General features: G+C 41.3%; 1 protein-coding gene across 1 annotated transcript in view; it reads right to left on the bottom strand.

Moving 5' to 3' along the window:
- LOC109034437 (semaphorin-1A) overlaps window positions 1-21,375 on the bottom strand; it is a 183,619-nt gene that overhangs the window by 7,399 nt on the left and 154,845 nt on the right. Inside the window, exons 3-10 of the mRNA XM_019047575.2 lie at window positions 13,338-13,434; window positions 7,074-7,125; window positions 5,366-5,428; window positions 4,747-4,854; window positions 3,084-3,174; window positions 2,376-2,480; window positions 1,189-1,277; window positions 470-611 (exon numbers count right to left, since the gene is read on the bottom strand). Coding sequence (XP_018903120.1) covers window positions 470-611; window positions 1,189-1,277; window positions 2,376-2,480; window positions 3,084-3,174; window positions 4,747-4,854; window positions 5,366-5,428; window positions 7,074-7,125; window positions 13,338-13,434 — 747 coding nt within the window. The remainder of the gene's footprint in view (window positions 1-469; window positions 612-1,188; window positions 1,278-2,375; window positions 2,481-3,083; window positions 3,175-4,746; window positions 4,855-5,365; window positions 5,429-7,073; window positions 7,126-13,337; window positions 13,435-21,375) is intronic.

Here is a 21,375-nt window from a genome sequence, read left to right as displayed (position 1 = left end):
TCATGAAAAGTGGGAGGGAAAGAGTCTTTGGTGGATTAGCTGAGGCTAAAATTTAAAAAAAATTATTTTCCTCAAATTACTTTAAATCAAGAGATATTTGTGATGGCGAGTTAAAATTTGACATCAACCTAGGGATTTCTTTCCCTTCTCATTACACACCAACACACTCTCTTTTGTTAATATTTCTCCAATAGAACGAATTCTCTAACATACCAAAAAAGCTTCTTCAGTCCTCCACATATTTTCATTTATTGAAAAGATAGAATTATAGATTTCCTTGAAATTTCTAGTAGAGATTTACATATTATGATTCATTAAATGCAAGAGCTATTTCTCAGAAAATATGGAAGAAGAATTGATGATGCACTCTATTCCATTTAGAAAGAGCTGGATCTGAATATCCCAACACCATCACTTTTTAAAATATAAAAAGAAGAAGGTAATCAATTTTTAGGAAAATGACACTTACGAATTTCATCGAAGTAAAATGGATAGTCTCCGGGTACAGAACAGTTAAGGCGTGCTTTCAGAAAAGTGGTCCATCTGTCACCAAAGAGATGCGGTCCCCCTTTATCTTTCTTGCATACTCGAGCAACTCTGGAGAATATTGCCTGAAAAGAATGAAGGAAAATAATTGATGTTTCGAGTCATAATTTTGAAGCAGAGTTGCTTCAAGTTACCAATTGATGGAAAACAGAATTTTTTAAAGTACATTGGTTAATCATACCCACTATTAGTTACAAAGATTATTTTTAAACTAAATGATAATTTGATAGATTAACTAGGTTCTCTTGCTCATTAAATACTCACACCTAGGTACAAGCATATTCCAAAACTGACCAAATAAGACACTGCAAGTTAGTTGTTCTGATATTGTGTTCAATTGTACAAAAATCAGACTGATACAGAAAACTTTGTAATTTTTAAAGTTTTATTAGGTGCCTTGGCTCAAAAATTAAGCATCTATATAATTTAATTCGTTTTGCTACAGTGAATTTTCAATAATGATACTTTCCTCACTATGCATGGCCCAAAATTTTAAACAATTTTCTTCATTTCAACTTGCAAGTACTCGACCACTTTTTCATAAGAAGAGATACTGAACAGGCAAAAGAGCAAAATGTCAAATCTAATTTTAGTAAAAGAAAAAAAAAAAAAAAAAAAAAGGGGGGATTGAGTGAGAATTACCTTGCCGCAGTTGATGTGTTCCACGGCAGTTTCACGGAAGAAGAACAGCACAAAATCATTGTATCCGACAGAGCTTACAAAATTTGGTTCTGAAAAGAAAGAGAGAAAACAGTTAGAATGGGTAGATATACAGATGAACACGTAGCATGAAAACTTATGTTTATGATTAAACAGGAAAAAAACTTGTGGTGGAAATCTTTCCAACTCGTAAAAAAAGAAGAAAACCAAATCATCAGAAAAAAGATGATGGGTAAAATTGTATATGGAAGTAAGAAAAATAAAATCCGCACCTAAGAGCTCCCAAATTGCTTTCTGAGACGGATTCTCAATTTTATCACCATTAAACTTGTACCATGACAAAATATCGTAGCTTTCAGTCTTTGAGAATGGACCACTAGACTAGGTACGAATTTCAGCATTCTGATACATGTTTCTGAACCAAAATTTCACGTAAAATGCGATGCGCATAGCAAAAGTTACCGAAATCAACTCCTTACGAAGATATTTAATGATTCATGATGCGTGAATTCAAACCGCCCGCTTATGAAAACTCAATGCTCTACGTGATTCACATCGCGCGCTAAACGTTCATCATGATAGACTCTGCGATATAAAAATCTAGAGACCTCAATCTTGACGATTTGGCTCAGCTATAGCAAATTTCTTGTGGTTTAAACAACATATGATGGTAAATGAACATTGCTCGATGGAGAAGCTTGCTGAAACCGTTGTAGCGCGCGATTTGACTCGAGTAGAGCTTTGAGTTTCTTGTGAGCGGGCAGTTCAAATTCCTCGTAACCAATGTGAAATAAAAACGTTGAAATCTTCGTTAGGAGTTAGTTTCAGTAATATTCGTTGCGCTAATCGTGTTCTACGTGAAATTCTGGTTGAGAAACATGTATCAGATTGCTTAAATTCGTACCTTGTCTAGTGGTCCATTGTGATATTTCCCCATTTTAGTATTAACACTATTAATTTATTTAATTACGAACTTTAATTATTTTGCATCTCTCAAAGAAGAAATATTAACAGAAGATACACAGCTTAATAAGCTCATCTACCTTCAAACAAAGTACAAAGTTAGACAAGTATAATTGCAAAAAATTTCATTGGATTGAAAGGATTAATTAAAAAAATTAAAACTTTCCAACATAATTCGAAAAAGATATTGGAGGGTGAGGACATACCATTCAATTGCTTGAGATCAGAACGCTCCGTTCTCAAAGGTTCTTTATAAATGAGAGGATCTCCACCGGAGAAATCAGCAACAGTAGCGGTGTACAATTGACCATCTGTAAAACCATAGTAAATTAAGCTTATGCATGGAAAAGAATATCAAAATAAGATTTCATCAATACTTTGCAAAAAACACACGTCTCAAATTCTCGTTTCAAAGTTATTTTTGATTGAGATCAGTGGCTGATTTTCAACGGTGTAGTCTCAGTTTGCGTCTCCTTCTCTTGTTTTAAGGAAGCACAAAAAGACGCCACACTGGCGAGACCAACCTTTGATTGGGATTTTAATAATTTTTGTTTTGAAACCATCATAGAGCCAAATGAAATTTCTTCAACAAAAATAATGGAGTCAAATGAATTTTTGAACAGGCAATTATTTTCCTGAGCATACCTGAGCCCAATTTTAGCCAAAATAAGTTGGAAATAATTGCTAAAAAGGTTGGAAAACCGCTACACTTAGAATAAAGATTTCATCTCTGGAGGTTCGATATTATCTTGCAATGTGTTACTCTAGTCTTTGAGTTAATTTTTCCTATGATTTTCATGTTTCATGATTGGAACATATGATTTGCAAGGCTCTTGAATATTCTCCAACTCATTTTTGGTGAGTTTTTAATTCTTTACCAATGAAAATACTAAAGTTCAAACAAAGATCCTTACCTTGATAAAGGAATGTACTATTATGGCTGGGGTCGTACGGGCATCTTCCATGGCCCTCCATCTCTTTTTCTTTCAGTTGTACTCCAACGTCCTGCAACGACGATAAAGTCAAAATAATTTTATGAATAGAATGACAAGCACAAATAAACAGACATGGATGAACAGGATGGTAAAAAAACACATGGACACAGTCATTTGCGCGATGAAATTAGACCACTAGCAAATTTTTGCACTGGATTTTGAAGAGGATGCACCCACTGATGATCGAGAAACCGTGTGTGACGCTCAGCAGAGCTTGAACACAGAGTAGAAAAAACCAGATCAGACTGACTGAGAAGAATGATTAAACTGGTCAGAGTTTATAATACCAGCTTTGGAAGGTAGTAGCCTATCAAAATATCTTGACAAAAAGACTATAAAAGCAATGGTAACCCTTCTGCTGACGAAAAGTTTTGGCGTTTGTATCACCTTACATAGACAAGCTTTCTTAATTTGAATTCCGGGAGAAAATTATGTTTCTGACTTTTGGTTGACTAGGAGGTTTAACCCCCGCACTGAATTGAGGGGCTTAAGAGGACAGAGCGCTTAAGAATAGTTTTTGAAAAAAATTGAGATATTAATGATTTCAAGTAAGACTAATCTTAGTGTGAAAACTTGAAAAACACCTAAGTACCAATAGTAATCAAAGTCAGAGGGTGAACTTTGAAAACGTGAGAGTAATTTCCGTTCGGAAACAACAAGAGAATAACTTGGTATCAATTCTTCTGTCTTGCCTCTGAGAAAATTATACAGAATTGACAATCTCTATACTATAAGCTCCGAGACCCTCCTAATTTTGCGAAAACTGGTAACGCTTTAGTTCCCAGCGTTATACCAGGCGATGTTTCATGATTTTTGCGGCTCTCGACGGCAATTGTCTCTAGTAAGCCAACTACTTTTCAGATTTTCAATATGGCCTAGGTTTTTTTACTATTACCGTGGTAAAGTTTGCGATTCTCCCATTTAAACAATGTTAGAATTTATACTTTATTGTCATAGTTCGATTTGAGCGTTCTACCGGGCCGATTTCCATGATTTTTGCGTAAATCGACAGTGTAATTGGGCCTAGATGAGCCCGCTTTATCGATGTTGGAAAAAGGGCCAGGTTTTTTAAAATCACGTTATAAAAGTGACTGAGTTTACAGAATGCGCCGGTACTGCTACCGCTATGCGCGGGAGGATGCGCAGTGGTCGAGGTGGTGGCAGTTAGTTGTGTTGCCTTGCGCATCGCTCGACTTTTATCTACAAGATTTCCCGCCGATTACCTTATGACGTGCGGTGGCCGAGTCGTCCAAGGACGTCGTATGCTCACTATGTACTCGTGTAGGTTCGATCCCCGACTCATGAAGTCCTAATTTTACCTCATATCATTATTATTGTTTTACTGCAATTTTTCATCAAGCAGTCTTCCAAAAAACGTGTCCTTTTATTTTACAAGCCAATTTTAAGTAAAGTTTAAAATTAAAGTATCCTCATATCGTAATTTTTTAGGGAAAAATAAAAACTAACAATGCTAGGAGGGCAAAATAGGGCCGCGAAGCGGCCCATTGATGTCGCGAAGCGCTTCTGGGGGTTAGGCCGCGTAGCGGCCAGGGGGCGTAGCCCCCTAGTTATCAATACTTACGCTGAGCTTGTAAACTCTGCATGATGGCCGGTACGCGTTCGTTCCGCACACTTGTAGTTCAGAATCGCTCAATTTGGCACCGACTCGAATGTAATTGTGGCATTGATCCTGAAAAATGAAAACGAAAGGTAAATTGAGTTGTTTATATAAAGGATGCTTAACTTTCGGAAAAGATTTTGAAAACCTGATAAAGGTGATGCGTTCAGAGGGCGGTTACAAAAGAGCTATAAAATGAAATCATTACTCCTCATGATTCTATTCCCTACGCTCCCGATTTCTAGATATTATGAAAACTTGAGTAAATTTACGACCAGTAAAAAAACTGGGGTGAATTGAAGACCAGTAATCAATTTTAATTATTACGATACGAAAACATACGTTGGCAAAAGCACTGAATTAACAGTTCAATAACAAAGTTTTTCATGTTTAAAAAAAAAAATTCACGGAGTGTGCATTCAACTGATGTGAGATGATCGCGTTCAAATCCCGACATGAAGATAGCAAAAATAAATAAAAAAAAATGCAAAAATAGGTTCTTGCAGAGAACATCTTATCGGTCGAAACAAAGGAATCAAGAAAGATCTCCGTTAATTGAATTTGCATAAATAAAAAGTCTCACCTCAGATTTTCCTTTCAGCAGACAGAGTTCTCTGTGAGCACCAGTGGGAACCCATTGTATCCTCTGTAAAATCAGAAAAAAATAAGAATTAGCAAAAACGCCACGTGCAAAAATGGAGCTAAATGTTTCTATGCTGATATTCTAATTTTTGCATCATTTGAAAACTGCATCATCACATTTTCTCCCACATTAGATATTCACGTTGATAGAGGAAGTTTTCAGGTTGAAAAATATAGGTCGCACTGCCGCAACTAAATTTGCAAACAATCCTCAGTGATGGGAAGACAGCACGTTGGAGTATGATAAAAATTTTGCTGTAGATGGAATCATGCACATGAAAAGACCACGCTTGTTTCAAAATATTCATAGTTCCCGCCTGGGACGATGACTTCATACATTAAACAACTCTCGGTTGTGTTGTTGGACGCAATAGCGCTGTCCACTTAAAGACCAGCAAGGCCCCGAGGAAACATAAAGCATGTCTTGGTGCGACTAAGTTAGCGCTAAGCTTCGTGTGAGACGTAGAGTGCTGTTGAGATTAAATGTCCGTAGCGAAAAGATTTGGCCATGGGTGATAAAAAACATTAGAGACGATTTCTTGGGGGAGAAAAGGAAGTTCAAAATACTATTTCCTCAGTTTTCCTACTTTCTCCTGGTCAACTGATAGCCTCAGGAAGACGTTCCGGAAATAGTGAATTCAAATCAGGACCTGCGAAAACGTTATGTCGCCGTTTAAATGCCTTTTTTATGGTTAGTTTTTTTAAAGAAACATCAATACCACCTTGAATTCTGTGTAAATTTTCCTCTTGGAGCGTTGACAAATTGGAGGAATGTTGAAAGAAAAATTACTGTTAGTGATGCGTGTTTTTTTGGGGGGGAGAGGGATTGATTTTCAGTTTTTCAAGCTAAAATTTATGAATAACGAATAATAATATCAATTTTAAAAGTTCCGAAACAGGACTTTTGAGAGGAATGGAATACTAGGTAGACTTGGATGATCTTTCTCATGAAAAAAAATAAATAAATACGCACAAAAACTTGTACCAAACTGTCTTTTACGATTTTTACAGCGTAACTTAGAAATCACGCTATTGGGATATAAAACATTTGAGAGGTTTTCAATGCGAATCGCTATTTACAGCAATCTAATACGACTGTAGCGTGTAAACAGTCCGAATGGATCTGTTCAAAGAAAGTCAGCGAACATCCAATTGGTGACGACCTCACGGTGGACCTACAGGTACACTACGCGCTGACTTATGAGCGAAATTCGGACAAGACTATTACGAGCAGAGAAGTAAAAGAGCTCAACTATTAAAATATCATTGCCCGTTCACTGATTTCTCTCATGCAATTCACTTAATCTTACTTTACTTCAACGCGATTTTTTCCTCTCACTTGGGTACAGGCATGCTCGTCAAATTTCAAGACCAACGACTCACTAATGTTGGTACGGAACAAATACAGTTCAAGGATTCGTCTGAAATTTGGCGACGTAGATTTGAGACATTTGCTTCCGCATTTCGCTTCTCTGTGCTCTGATACAACTTCATGCTAACGCGCATTAGCAGCGGTGCTAATGTTTTCTTATTACATGACTTTCGGTCATTAGCCTAGGCTTAAGAAAAAAGGAGAGAACAATCCAAAGAAAACCTGCGTCTAAACAAACAGTTCTCAAAATTTGGGAAATGAAAAATGAAAATTTTACCTGGTTCAAATTTTCTGTCATGCTGCCTATAGTGATATTGTATACGACGTTCCTGAAACAAAAGAGAAATTGATCTTAATAGTACGAAAAACCTGACAAATTTTCATGGATATAATTACAGCGGCTAAAGCAACTGAGAATATTCAAAATTTCAGTTCGTTGAAAGGCATATAAGACATTTAAGATTTTATTATTTGCCTGCGACATAATTATGAATTCTGGCGTCGCATACTCAGAAAAAAAAGAAACTCAGCTTCTACTGTAACAAAGCGAGGCTGAAATATTTTTCCACGCCGTTCCGTAGAAAATAATTAGTCTTTTGCATTTTCCACAGCGCGTGCGTTCTGTCTAGCCCTCAAAAGGGAACGCTAGGCCGAAGGAGTGGCAGCGACATAGGTTATTATGATTTCTATATCCACCCCTCCCCTCCCCCCGCCGCGGGAGTGAGAGGGGCGAGGATTACCCGAATAGGACCTGATTGCTTTGTCATTTTGAGCCTGGTGGGAATGCCCTTTCAAACGACAACAAAGCATCCCGACGATAATAAAAAATAAATAAAAATAAAACTGACTGCATCGAAGGCACAATGGCCGGGGACTGTAATCTGGAATCTGATCTTAAAAAATATTGTCGCGGGAGTTATTAGGGAGCTGAGCCTAGGGACAGGCATCCGCTGGACACGCGGTTGCCTAATATTCTACCAAAATCCTATGTTTACGTGCTTTTCCGAGGATTTTCGGGGCGATTTGGCAACGTAGCTTACGGTAGGAGACGGTCCCCGTGCTCCTTACAGGTATCGCCCGCCTGGAAATCCATTTTTCATAATCCATTCAATCCGCTCCCCTCGGCGCGTCCTCCGACTGCTCAACATTAATCACGATGCTGGGGTACCTGCGGGGGTCGGGGGTGGGGGAGTATTTTTATGTAAAGTAAATACTTAAAATAAACAACCCCCGAAAATCGGCTCCTGACTTCGGTCCGCGGAACGGGAACGAGCGAACGCCCCACAGTGGATCAGTCGATGGAAGAGGTTGGACATGAATTTTTTTACGAATAAGACTCTGAAATTTGGATGTTAACCACGTCAAATTAAAGTTTGCGGGGTGCTTTTTGAAGGACGTGTTACGAGAAAACCAACGGGACCACTTTCAAGACCTCAACGTTTTGTAATGATGGCAGTGCTGCCATTTTATTTTATCGAAAGATTCCGAAATAATTCCGATGGGCCGAAGTTCCGAGGAAAATTTCGATTTTTTCAAAAATTCCGGGGAAAAATTCCGAAACACGCCTGGATTTAGTTCCAAAGATCGTCAAATTTGATCAGAAAGTCCCTAAATTTGATCAACTAAACGCTCAAACTGGCGAAAAACCACAAATTTTGAGGAAGTTCCGAAAATAGCCCGAAATTCCGGGGATTCAAAAGATTCCGGAAAAAGTTCCGAATTTTGGAATTAATTCCGGGAAATGACAGCACTGAATGACGGAGTTATGAGCTTTTAAAGTTTCCAAATTTGTCCAACTTTACCCACTGCCTCGTTCCTCTGTGCGCCTGAACGGTTTTCGATTCCGGAGAGGTGCCATAATCACACGACGATGAGGCTATTCGAAATATTCGGGGCCGACGGAGGAGGGGAGGGGTCAGATCATCGGACGAGAGCGACCTACCACTGTATAAAAAGAGTGTTATTGACTTAACGGGCTGCGTTCGTGAGGTGTTTCGATTTTCGGGGATTCCTCGCTAGAAACTTCAAAATCGTAAACGTGCCGACAAACATTGATCGGATTTTTGGATGCGAATACAGATTGGGAAAAAGCGGCTGCTATTATTTTTTCTAAACGAAAGAGAAGTGATTTATTGCAACCGGGCTGAGTTTGTCATCAAAGAATCAAATCAAACTTTCAAGAATAATAAGCTGGGTGATTTTAAGTTCAATCAGTTTATTACATTCTACTGCCGAAGAATCAATAAAAAACTAGAGGATTTTTCGTTAATGAACGCAAACTTATTATTTCTTTTTTTCAAATCGAAACCCAGCAATTTCCACATTTGCTTTAAACTCACAAATGATGATAGACCCAAGAAGAATAAACCAAGAATTATAATACATAAACAGAATTGCAACATCGCTCGTGAGAGATTCAGCCTTAGGACTACAATATCGCAACACCGGAATCTAATTTGCAATATAAAGAGATTTGAAGTACTTAAACACGAATCTCGCAGTTTATGCATGTTTTTCCTTGTCTTGCGGCTGAATTCTCTGCGTTTTCTCAGTTTTTCTTTGAGAGACTTAATTCTTTACGTTTTAATTAGCTTCCTTAACCTCTGATTGAAGACCTTTAAAAGGATTAAATTCGAAATCCGATTCCCCAAATATTTCACCGGGAAATAATTTGGAAAAGAAGGCTTCAGAGAAATGCACTTCGAATTGCACTCTGAGCGTTTTTACGATGCATATTTCGTTGCTTAGCGGGCAAACGGGCGTAAACTGCTTTCAGACATGAGCCCAGGATAGCAGTGAAGTTCATAGACGACAAGGTTCATCGTCAAGTGTACTTGTGCATCCTCATGTCAGCGGGCTGATTGTTGAAATTGATAGACAAAGCTATAGACAAAGAGGACATGAGAGAGATGGAGGAATCCCATTGGTGGATGCGGGTGGTTGTAATGGACGAAGGGGGTAAGTGTAACTAACGGAAACCTACGAGAGACCCTGTAGTTAGTCCATCATTTCCTCCCATAGTCGAGAGGAACCAACCACTTTGGCCGATAGGATCGCTTCATACTCCCTTCGTCTTCTTTGTCTATAGCTTTGCATATCAATTTCAACAATCAGCTAGCAGGAGGGCAACGATATATATGGAAAAGAGAGAAGGTAGGAGTAAATAATCGGATTGGAATACTGCTGTGCTAAGGAAGAACGCCGTATGAACATTCGAGAGTTGCTAAATTTCCCCTGATAAAAAATGTATTTTTGACAACAATTAAGCATATTTTTCCTATAAATTGTCAGATATTTTAGACTAAATCGCGTACAAAATTGTCTGAAAATTTTGGAAAATAATTTGCACAATTTTTCCAGTAAATTCGTTCTTTATTGGAAGAAACTTGGCAACACCTCGAGGCTCATACGGCGTTCTTGCTTAGCACGGCAGAATAATCGTCGATCGTGAAAATGCGAAATGTGCTTAAGGCAATCGATTAGGAAATGATTTTCTCCGCCCTGGAGAGGACTGGTAAAAGAGTAAGGCACAAAGGAGTTGTAGCGAAAGGGGTAGCAGAGGGGTGGGGGATGGGGTGTTGTCGCCATTGTGACCCGAATCAAAAACCACGGGGCACGCGTGGCAGGGTGGGTTCAAGGGGCAATGATTGCGTCACCTGAGGTTGCTCCGAATCGACGGGGATTTCTCAATGCGGGGAAGACTTGGCGCGCGCTGGGAGCTACGCATCCACCGCGACGGCCGCGGGGGGAGCCGGGAGACGGAGGGTGGGGTGGGGGGTCTGCGGAGAGCAGTGGACTTTTCTTTTTGTGAACTTTTCTCGGGCGGCCGCGACGAGGGCTTAATTAAAATAACCGCGAGACGACGACGACGGGCAGTCTGTTCGTTCGACTGGTGACCTCGTGGGAATCCGATGCATCTCGGGTCCCTTGTTGTCACGTTTGATCCTCTTCGTTCTGGTGGACCCATCGTAGGAAAAGAACATTCATTTCGCTCACCCTAGCAGAGAGATGTACACTGGGAAAAAACACATTGGATCTAGAGACCAGACTCTTGAAAACATTGACAAGAAAAAATACTCTTGATTCGATCAGATTTTTGCTCAAATCAAAAGGAAATCCGCTCAGATTAAGAGGCTTGATTCTTGATTTAAGCTAAAATCCGATTGAATCCAGAGTATTTTTACTTGTCGATGTTTTTAAGAGTCCGGACTCTAGATCCAATGTCTTTTTTTCCCCGGTGTATTCCCGGTTTTCCCTGACCGCGGCAACCCTGATCGCGGGGGCGTTCCCTCATTTCTGGGGAATCGCGGGGGTTCGTCGGGAGTCGTCGCGATCACGTCCTGTCGGCGGAGATAACTCCCGTGGAAGACGATCGTCGGCGGTCGATGAGTGCACACCGGGCCCCGACGTCCGGGGGGGGGGGGGGGGGGGGTCCGAACCGGAAATGAAGCTGATGAATCGCTCCCGGTGTCGGTCATCCACTTTCGCTGCGATCCGATTGTTTGTTCGGCTACTGCTCGAGTGCTCGCGGGTCCGGTGATTAGCGTGACCGCCGCCGTGTGCCGTGCGAATCCAATACGAATTACCGCGCGATTCCCCATCACCACGCACGATCCCCCTATCCGAGCCCCCCCCCCCTCCCCCCGTCTCGAGGGGGGCGCATCGGCCGTCATTTTCGATTCAATTTCCATTTCCAATTCGAAAGTTACCTTGAGCGTGGGAGGAGGGGGGCGGTAGAGAGAATAACATTCGTGCAGGAACATCGAAATCTGCATTTTACAGTAGCTGTTCATATAGAGAGAAAAAAGGAAGTACTTGCATCTTGAGGATTGTTTACCCCCTGACGTGGATGGGTACAACATGGCGTCAATATTTCGGCAAAATCCGGGATTCGAACTATGAAAAACGGACCACAACGTCCGATTTTTTGCTTCAAGCAATTCATGCACTGGAAGAAAAAACACATTGGATCTAGAGCCCAGACTCTTAAAAACATCGACAAGAAAAAGTACTCTTGATTCAATCAGAATCTAGCTTAAATCAAGAACCAAGCCTCTTAATTTAAGCGGATTTCGTTTTGATTCAAGCAAAAATCCGATTGAATCAAGAGTCTTTTTTCTTGTCAATGTTTTCAAGAGTCTGAATCGATGTGTTTTTTATTCCAGTGTGATATACTTTCAAACATCTTATATAGAATGACTTTTTCTCTCTAAACTACATAATTTCCAAGTAAATCGACGATAAAAATCTCCGCACCGACCTACGTCATCAAAAAAATCCAAGATGCTCGAAACGCAAACACCTCCCTTTTTTCTCTATGGTAGCTCCTGTAATGTTGATTCATTTTCTTTCCATCCAAAATAAAACAAAAAAATTTGACCCGAAATGTACGAATGAAAAGTATAGACACGATAAGGAAATCCGAAATGAATTCGGATGATCCGCATCCTCCACACTTTGGATCTGCGCAAAATCAACACCCGCGCAATCCGCAAATGAATAGACCGAAACGCCCGAAAAGATACAATTGTATCGACTCGTGCGCATTCGGGAGTATCATCCCTAAATGAAGGCGCAGGTTAAGAATGATTCCTTCGTCGAATGCATCAACATTCAACAGCACCTTGTCTCGATCAGTTTGGCGGATGGAGCACCGACATAATTTTGCTGTTTTTTCCCTATCCAAATTAACCTCTAAAACGCCTGGGGGGAGGGGGGGACTTCCGAGTTTAGATGGCGTAAAGGAGCAAAACAAAAGGTACGTTGTCTGGAAGAGAATGAGAAGGGGAAAGTGCGAAGTTATGCTATTCGCAAGATGTGCACACTGCACGGCGACTCGATAAATTTTGATGCTTTCAATTGGGGTATTACGAAACACACTGCGACTCGAGAGGTGTTTTATTGGGGGAGCTTCCTGGTTCCTCCGCGCACGTAGCTCGCAGACACATAACACTTAAACGAAGCACCAATGATCTGTTTTGTGGACGTCTAATGGTCCCATTTCGCACAGGATGGCAGGACGCGCCTTGAAAATCAAAGATCGAGAGCCGTGGAAGAGGGCAAACACATGCACAATTTGAACACAGCCGCACGAGTCGGGCTCAAATTCGTAATTGAGCAATGAAAGGAAAGGTGAAGTGGGAATTTCGATGAGGTTTTCGCTGGAGTAAAACTTTGTTTTCTAAGTGCTGACCACTACAGATACATAGAGTTCATAAACAATGAAATAAAATATTTTGCATATTCGAGGAACAATAAATGAGGGGCTTGGAGGACAAGGCGCATAAGTGCAGTTTTGCTTTTTCGAGAAATACGTGTTTGAAGTTGCAAACCATTGATTGATACCTCCATTTTTCAATAAACTGCACTTGTGCGCCTTGTCCTCTAAGCCCCTTAAATCCACAATTGCCTTTTCTAATTAGATCTTTTTTTGGATAATTTATTGGGACGGCTTAAATAAATAAAAAAGAAAAAACAAAGGAGAGGACAGGAAGAGTAAAAAAGTCCGACTGATAGAGATGAAATGTGAAAAAAGACATACCTTGCACCGACGAGGATGGAGGAGCCTTCGTGATGAAGCAATTTGAAATGATTGATAAGCGACGCGTTGCTCCGAAATTTGTCCGAGGGCACCTCATCTGAAAACAATAAGCCATCATTAGACAGAACAATGATAAATTTATTACAAAAATACACATCGCATATTCATCTTGATCGCCGTCGTTGCGAGCCGAGCCGATGAACGAGAGGTGATCTTCCTGGCTCGGTTGTCACATTCGAAAAATACCCCATTTAAGAAATTTAACAAGGAGAGAGGGCTCTGATTTTTTGGCACAACTCGGCACTAATGTTAATATAATCGAATCGTATCCACCAGCAGGATTTCGCAGAGTCGAATTCAGAGTTATGCCACCGAATCTACAAAATGAAAAACCCTGACATTTCCCTGCTTTCCCTGAGAAATTTTGGTAAAATTCCCTGACCATTGATGATATGACAGATGGTTAAAAACATATTATTAGAAATAATTTATTAGAAATAGCCAAAATGTTTTCTTCGAGAGTCAACCCCATTCTAGAACAGGGTGTCTACTAAAACAGGCTGGCCAAGAATCAGTACTTTTACAGTGCTTCTTTAATATATTCCCAAGAAATTCAGTACCTCCTCAACAGAAAAATTCAGTACTTTTTCAATACTCTCAACTCACGAAATTCGAAAAATTTCAAAAATTTGAATTTCCTGCTCAAATTGCGACAAAAATGAAAAAAATCCGGACTTTCTTGCAAAATTTCCGCACTTCCTCAATACTTCCGGACCGCCCTAGCAAAATCAGTACTATTTCCGAACTTTCCGGAAATTCCGGACTTGTAATCACCCTGTAGAAAGCAAGTAAAGTTGGCTTAAAAAATTTCCCCGGTAACCAGGTTTTTTCTAACTTTTTAAAATTCACTGATATTTCCCGGTAATCCCTGACAGTGGCAACCCTGGAATATGATTTAGATAAAAATATTTAAGAGGGAAGTGAATAAAGCTGAACAAATTTTACGATTCTGGCATTTTAATTCCCTTCTCACCTCGATTTTGCGGTGCTGGCTTAATTCACACTCGCAAAAAGCAATTAGGCAGCGTATTAGCGCAACCGATCGGTTGAATGTGGGTCAGCGAAAACTTTGCAAAAACAAAACATTGACACCGATGTGTGAATGAAATCCGATTACCGATTGCGGAGGAATTCCAACAAAAAGACTTAAGTAGGATGGTGGAGGTAGAGCAAAATAAATAAAAACCAAATCTTGCTTCAAGATCCTGTTTGTGATTTTTAAAGGATAATCTCGGCGTGGTTTGTTGGCAAATTCCTCCTGGCTTCCTTAATGAAAGGAAAAAATGATGAATGCAAAACCCGCTCATTAATATTTGGATTAATTGAGAAATATTTGAGGTTCTGAGGCATGATCATGAGAATCAAATTCATTTAAATAAATGCCTTCTTCGTTGACGACCTTTTATAAGTTGCTGATCTTGTGAAATAAATTTTCATGTGAGAACTCAAAATATTTACAAAGTAGGAGGTCATTGTGTGCACGTTCAGAACCAGTCAATCTTTTGGTGATGTGAAGTGTATCGTACTAAGTAGGTTTTTGATTAGATTTGTGTGCGAAGTCATCATTAAAAATAAAATTATAGATTTAAGTACAGTGATATTAATAATCAAAAACAGACTCTATTATGTAAAAATACCGAAACCTCGATACCATTCATCGTCAGTATGACAAATGCTATGAGATATTTTGTTTTAGCTGGAGGAAATTTGACAAAGCTCGAATGTTCATACGGCATTCTTCCTTAGCACTGCAGTGTAGTGGTAAATATCACCAGAGTTCTGGTGAATACTACTATAATTCTCGTTATTTTCACTAAATTGTATCACTGTAAAAACCAAGTAGACTTATAGTAGATGTTACCATACTTCTTTTCAGCGTGGCATCACGTCAAGACAGGTTGATCAACTCACAGGCGCGATGCGTAAAAATGGAAGAGGTGAATATGATAGGAGGAAGACGGAGGCAGTGGGCAGGTTACGGGAGCAAATGATGGAGCACACGATGGGTTAATATTGCGTCAAGATCCTCGTAGTCCTCGTGCGGGTAATGGGGACAAAAGCCGCGCAGAGCAGAGGCACAGCTCGTCAGGTCGTCCGTCGTCAGTGCAATTGATGTAACGATACGGGACTTCAAGAGCTCGTGTAGTCGAGCTCTGCCTAAATATGACGCTTAAGTGGCTGCCTAGCTCCGTAATATACGGATGCCAAGTTTCCCTTCAAATGGGCCGTGCTGCAATCTATTCGTATGCCGAAAAAGTCCACGCGCTTCACGTGTGGGACGATATTTGAATCAGTGAGAACGAATACACACAAACTCGGTAACTCAAAAATGCTCAATTTTCATTAAATACAGTCTATTTTCATAAAGGTCATTGAAGTTAGCGCATCTGTTACTGTTTGGACCATCAAACAGGGTTGCCACAGAATTTAGAAAATAAAATTCCCTGGCGTTTCCCTGATTCCCCTGACACATTTTGGCGCAATTCCCTGACAATCGAAGAAGTGACGGATGGTTAAAAAGGCACAATTGAAAATAGTTTCCAGACAAAATTTGTTGTTCGAAACCTCAAACCCATTCTAGAAAGCAAATGAGGGTGATTTAATAAATTTCCCCTGACATTTTCGTCATTTTCCCTGACGTTTCCCGGGTTTCCCCGACTGTGGCAACCCTGATCAAATAAGCATTTTTGAAAGTTTTAGCCCCAACGGTAAATAACCTCGGGCACCAGCACTGGAAAAAAAAACACATTGGATCTAGATTCCAGACTCTTGAAAACATTGACAAGACAAAATACTCTTGATTCAATCAGATTTAAGCTTAAATCAAGAACCAAGCCTCTTAATTTGAGCGGATTTCCTTTTGATTTAAGCTAGATTCTGATTGAATCAGGAGTCCTTTTTCTTGTCAATGTTTTCAAGAGTCTGGACTCTAGATCCAATTTGTTTGTTTTTTTTTTCCAGTGAGCAACAATCCCAACAAAATTACTTTCCTCGTTACTTGGGTATAGCCGCTCGGCAACGGAGGATCGCAATGATCCACGGAGAAAGCGATCTGTCGATCATGCAATTACCTCGACACCCCCTCGCCCCTCCCCCCCCCCCCCGGCGACCCGTGCGTAAACATACCGCGGCGCGCACAATGTGCAGGCACCTTTTGCAATATTGATTCAACATTGTCAAAACTTGGTCGAGAGTCGTTAGGCCAGGCGCGTGTGTCGTGCGATTCGACGAGGCGAATAAAATATTAATGTTCGACGCTTGTGCATGATGGCGAGTTTCGAATACGAATACGCCTGACCCTGTTTCGCGATGACTATGAGTTGTGCAGCGGCGATGGGGAAAGACGTCGAAGGCACAACGTGTCGATTAGAGCAATCGTAAAAGTAAACGAATGAGCATAAATCATCGGGTATTCGAATTGGAAAAGCTGTGGGAGGCTCAGGTATGATTTTATGTTTTGGTTATTAAAGGATTGAAACACCGGGACAGGAGCTGAATAAACGTTGGCTTTCATTCAAGATGGTTTTTCATGGAACTTTGTCACTATTGGCATCATTTGACATAAAAATTCATGGATATGATCTGGTTAAAATGAAAATGAAAATAAGACTTAAAAACCAGGAAATTACACTTAAATTCAGAATAAAACCGCTAAAAAATTAGAAACTCCCTCTCTTTTTACTTAATAATTTGTCCTTTCAGACGACGCAACGTTTCGAAAATTCTTCTTGTTCTTAAATATATGGGAATAATCGGAAATTCTTATTCTTAATATAATCTGAGTTCAATTTTGTAAATTGAGCGTAATGCGTGATGGGAATGGTATACATTTCTAGGCTGGAGACAAAAGACATAATTATTGGTAGCATACAGCGGAGCATTGCGGTCTCACGCCTCGCGCCTTCAATTTTGCAGAAGCAACACGGACATCCATCAAGCACGAATAGTTGTATCTCTGCGCCGTCATTAACTCACATCCTTTCCTTTGCTCTATTTCCATGTTACGTTGGTTACGTTTGTTTTATTCCTAATGGTGCTGGAAGAGCTACGCGAGCAACACAGTCGAACACAGGAGAGTCGTAATTTGTCCTCATTTTTAACTTTTCGCCCGAATCTGAGCGACGCTTCATTGGCAGCAGCGAGGGGAGCATTGCAAGATCACGCATCGCGTCGCGTCGTCGCGCCTTCAATTTTGCATATATGCGACACGGACATCCATCAAACACGAATAGTTGTATCTCTGCGCCGTCGTCAACGCGTGTTGAGGTGTCTCTTATTTTTGAAGTATGCGGTGTGAGAACAGTAAAGGTTAAATTTTTTTCGCAATATGCTGGACTGTGTCCAAATCCACGATCATTTTGGGAGAAAAAAGAAGAAAAAAATCAGAGACCTGAAGCGCGCCGGTGTAAAGGGTGATATTTTAGTAAGAGTTGTGTCGTATCAGGGAGTTTTTCTTTGACGACTACGCCTAGAAGCCAGGTCCAATTGACCCGACAATCTCTTCAAGGTGAGTCACCTTCCACGGAAGGGGGGGGGGGGGGGGTTGAGAAAGCGCCAGTTTTTTCAATAAAAATGTTTTAAAAAAAAGTATTTTTTACCTTCGAAGACATAAATCATCGATCCAAAACATCTGAATCAATGTATTTAAATACAGATCAATTTGACCCGACTCGGGACTTCGCGCGTAAAAAGTCTTCAGCTTCTAAGGGTTGAGCGCTGTGTGTTACGGCTCCTCGACCTAATTTTACATTTATCGATAAGATTTCAGATGCTCTGACTCGACCACATATTCCCGAGTTCCCACAGAGGTGAACTTTCGATTCCGTCACGGCGTAAACTCCCTCGCCGCCGCACCCCTCCACCCCTCCTCCCACAACTCCTGGGGGGGGGGGGGCGAATCTGCATTGCATCGGTTGACGCAGCCCGCGGCTACGAGCGGAGATCGGGAGATCGCGACTCCGAAACGGGAGATTAGCCACGGCTCCACGCCAACACCGGGCAAAAACCGCGGACCTCCCGCGCTTTTCCCGTTGGGAGTTGCGTGGTTTATGCGGCCGCGGTGATGGCGTCTGCGTCTCTGCATGACACCGGCCCGAAACGCTCGCTCGCTGTGTCCACGTTCGCACCGCTACGCTCCGACTGCGGTGAAATCGAACGCGGAACTCGGGATTTGCATATCCCCGCAACCTACAACAGGTTGCTCCTCAACGTGAGTTGTGTCCCGGTCTGCTCCGTTCGGAGCAAGTCGGGTAGAAAATAACCGGTGTTGATACAACAGTCATCAAACTTGCGGTAGAGATGAAGAAATTTGGCGGTAAAATGAGCATATCCTCATATGAAAGTTCGGTGGAACACAGAAAATTAGAATAGTGTGATTACGTGATTTTTGACTGTATCAGGGCTAGGTACATTTTGCAATAAGGAATAACTTTTTCCGGCTTATGTTAGAAAAAAGAAAAAAAGAAAAAAAAAATTGCGCCATTAAACAACCTCACCTTCACAATCCTGATCAATCTCAACTGTTCGATGTATCGAATACAATCCACATACTCCGTACAATGGGCCCATAGATAAGGTTTGAATTAAAGCATAACGTAAGCATAACGCATAACGCGTATTTTCTCTTCAAAATTTCACAACAGAACGAATCACACAACGGGAAGTCTGAAAATTAACTCCTTAACACGTTTTAATTAACATTTCTTCAATGGCAAAATTACAAATGACGTCATTTGTATAATCTGACTTACATTTGATCTGTGTTAAAAAGACTTGTTGATATCTCGTTCAAGGGGAACTCTCCGTCGTGTGAATCGTTTTCTACGTAAGATTTTGAAGAGAGGACATAATAATACAACGTTTTTCTCTACTTTAAACCTGATCTGGTGGCCCATTTTTCAAACTTTGTCCTGGAAGTTATTTTCTGAGGCTCGCTACATCATTATGGCACATTGCACAATATAATCCAGCCGAAATGTCTGGAGAAAATAACGGTTGCTCCCTAACACAGACCGAACTTCAAGAGCCAGAAAAAGCCGGGAAGCGTGGATTCTCAGGCGCCTCCGTTTCCTCGGGAAGTCGGGAGTGTGGGAGATCGTGTCGGCTGCGGCGCCTCTTGTCACGGCACTTGTGAACCCATGCATCAAGGAAACCCGCAGTCGTGAGCCGGGAGCACCGCTAAGAATCAGGAGTCCGCTCCTTTTAATCTCAGCCATGTTTACGGTAGCGTTCACTCCTAATCTAATGACCGCGACAAACTTCAAGCCTCCATCGTCAGCTCTCGAAAGTTTCCCATTGGAAGATACGCTAAAGAATCGATTAATAAAAGAACATCCTGATAATCGATCTTTTCACATAGGATTAAACGGGAGATGGCGATTCGTCGCGGTGTTTTGCGAGCACCCTGTCCGCATCGGTGATCAGCATGCATGTATGCCGATGCACCGAGGTGTACCGATATCTATTAGCGCGTATCTCTATCTATCCATCTTCGGGAGCGGATCCGGAAACAAGAAGGCGGCTCGGATTCTGTCTGCCGTTCTGCTCGTTTAGAGAAGAACAGCGTAACGCCGATACAAAGCTTGGGTTAGTCCGCGCGTTTCAGCACGGCAGGGTTTTGGACCGGTTTAACGGTTTCGATCTGCTTCCAAGACGGATTATTTCACTTGCCGACGACCAACGGTCAGGCCGCGGCGCACAGGTGGATCGAGTCAGTAGGAGAGGTCGGACAAAATTTGGAAACTTTGAACGCTTATAACTCCGTTTATACAAAACGTTGAGGTTCTGGAAGTGGTTCCAATGGTTTCTTCGTGAAATTTTCTTCTCGAGGCACGCATAAAACTTTAAAATGTGACGGAATGGAGATGTTGCATGTGTGAGGAATTTGCGATTTGACTATTGATTCTTGTGTAAAAGTTCACGAGAAGCACGATGGTGCCACTGGTTTTCTCTGAAATCAACTCCCAAGCTCAAAAAAGCTGTCAAGTTGAGGCAAATATGGAGGGGAATATCCCACGCTATGCTGAGAGTCCACCTCTACATCATGACAGACTCTCCATGCAAAGATAGGGAGCAAATACATTGACAGGGCTGCCACTTTATTTGGGGACTCTAAAACTGAAAACACGGCAACCCTGCTAATGTATTTGCTCCCTATCTTTGCATGGAGAGTTCGTCTTGGTGTAGAGGTGGACTCTCAGGATAGCGTGGGATATCCCCTCAATTTTGGCCTCAACTTGAGAGCTTTTTTTGAGTTTGGTAGTTGATTTCAGAGAGAACCAGTGGCACCATCGTGTTTCTCGCGAACTTTTACATAAAAATCAACAGTCGAATCGCAAATTCCTCACACATGCAACATCTCCATTCGCATCTTTGCAGTTTTAGTCAAAAATTTCATGTCCAACCTCTCTAATTGACTCGATCCTCTGTGCGGCGTGCGCTGCCGTCCAGGCCAAGTTCAGCCGACTTCGACGAGTAAAAATCCTCGGTTTGGATTCGAAAAAGTCAACACTGATTCGGTCCAGTCCTTCTGTGGGCCTCTGACAGCGGTCATGTTCGTGACCCGAGCGCTTGGCGGGCGAGGAAAAAATCCGACTTCGCCAAACACTGGCGGTTATATTGAATAGATCTGTTAATGAGGTTTAACGAAAAACGACCGTAGCGTCGAGCGTTGCCGTGAAACGTCACAAACCGTAAAGGTTGCATCTAGTTAGCTCTCGTTCAGGTAATCCGCTGCGAAATATTCGGATCGCGAATATCACGCGCTTGCGCAACGAATGCTTGCGACAGTTTAATTTTTTAATCTCATGAGAAATTTGCTTTTGAGAGGTTTATGGGAATGTTCGGGTGTTGCGTGACGCATTTGTGGGGAATCAGAGTTTGCATAAAAAGGAAGGGGCTTAAGTTGACGATTAGAATGACGTGACGATCCATTTGAAAATTTACGACTTCGTTAAGACAGGGTGTCTACTAAAACAAT

Source organism: Bemisia tabaci, chromosome 6 (assembly GCF_918797505.1).
Source record: "Bemisia tabaci chromosome 6, PGI_BMITA_v3".
Taxonomy (NCBI): Eukaryota; Metazoa; Arthropoda; class Insecta; order Hemiptera; family Aleyrodidae; genus Bemisia; species Bemisia tabaci.
Note: the sequence above shows the minus strand (reverse complement) of the source record. Positions and strands in the feature narration are given on the sequence as shown.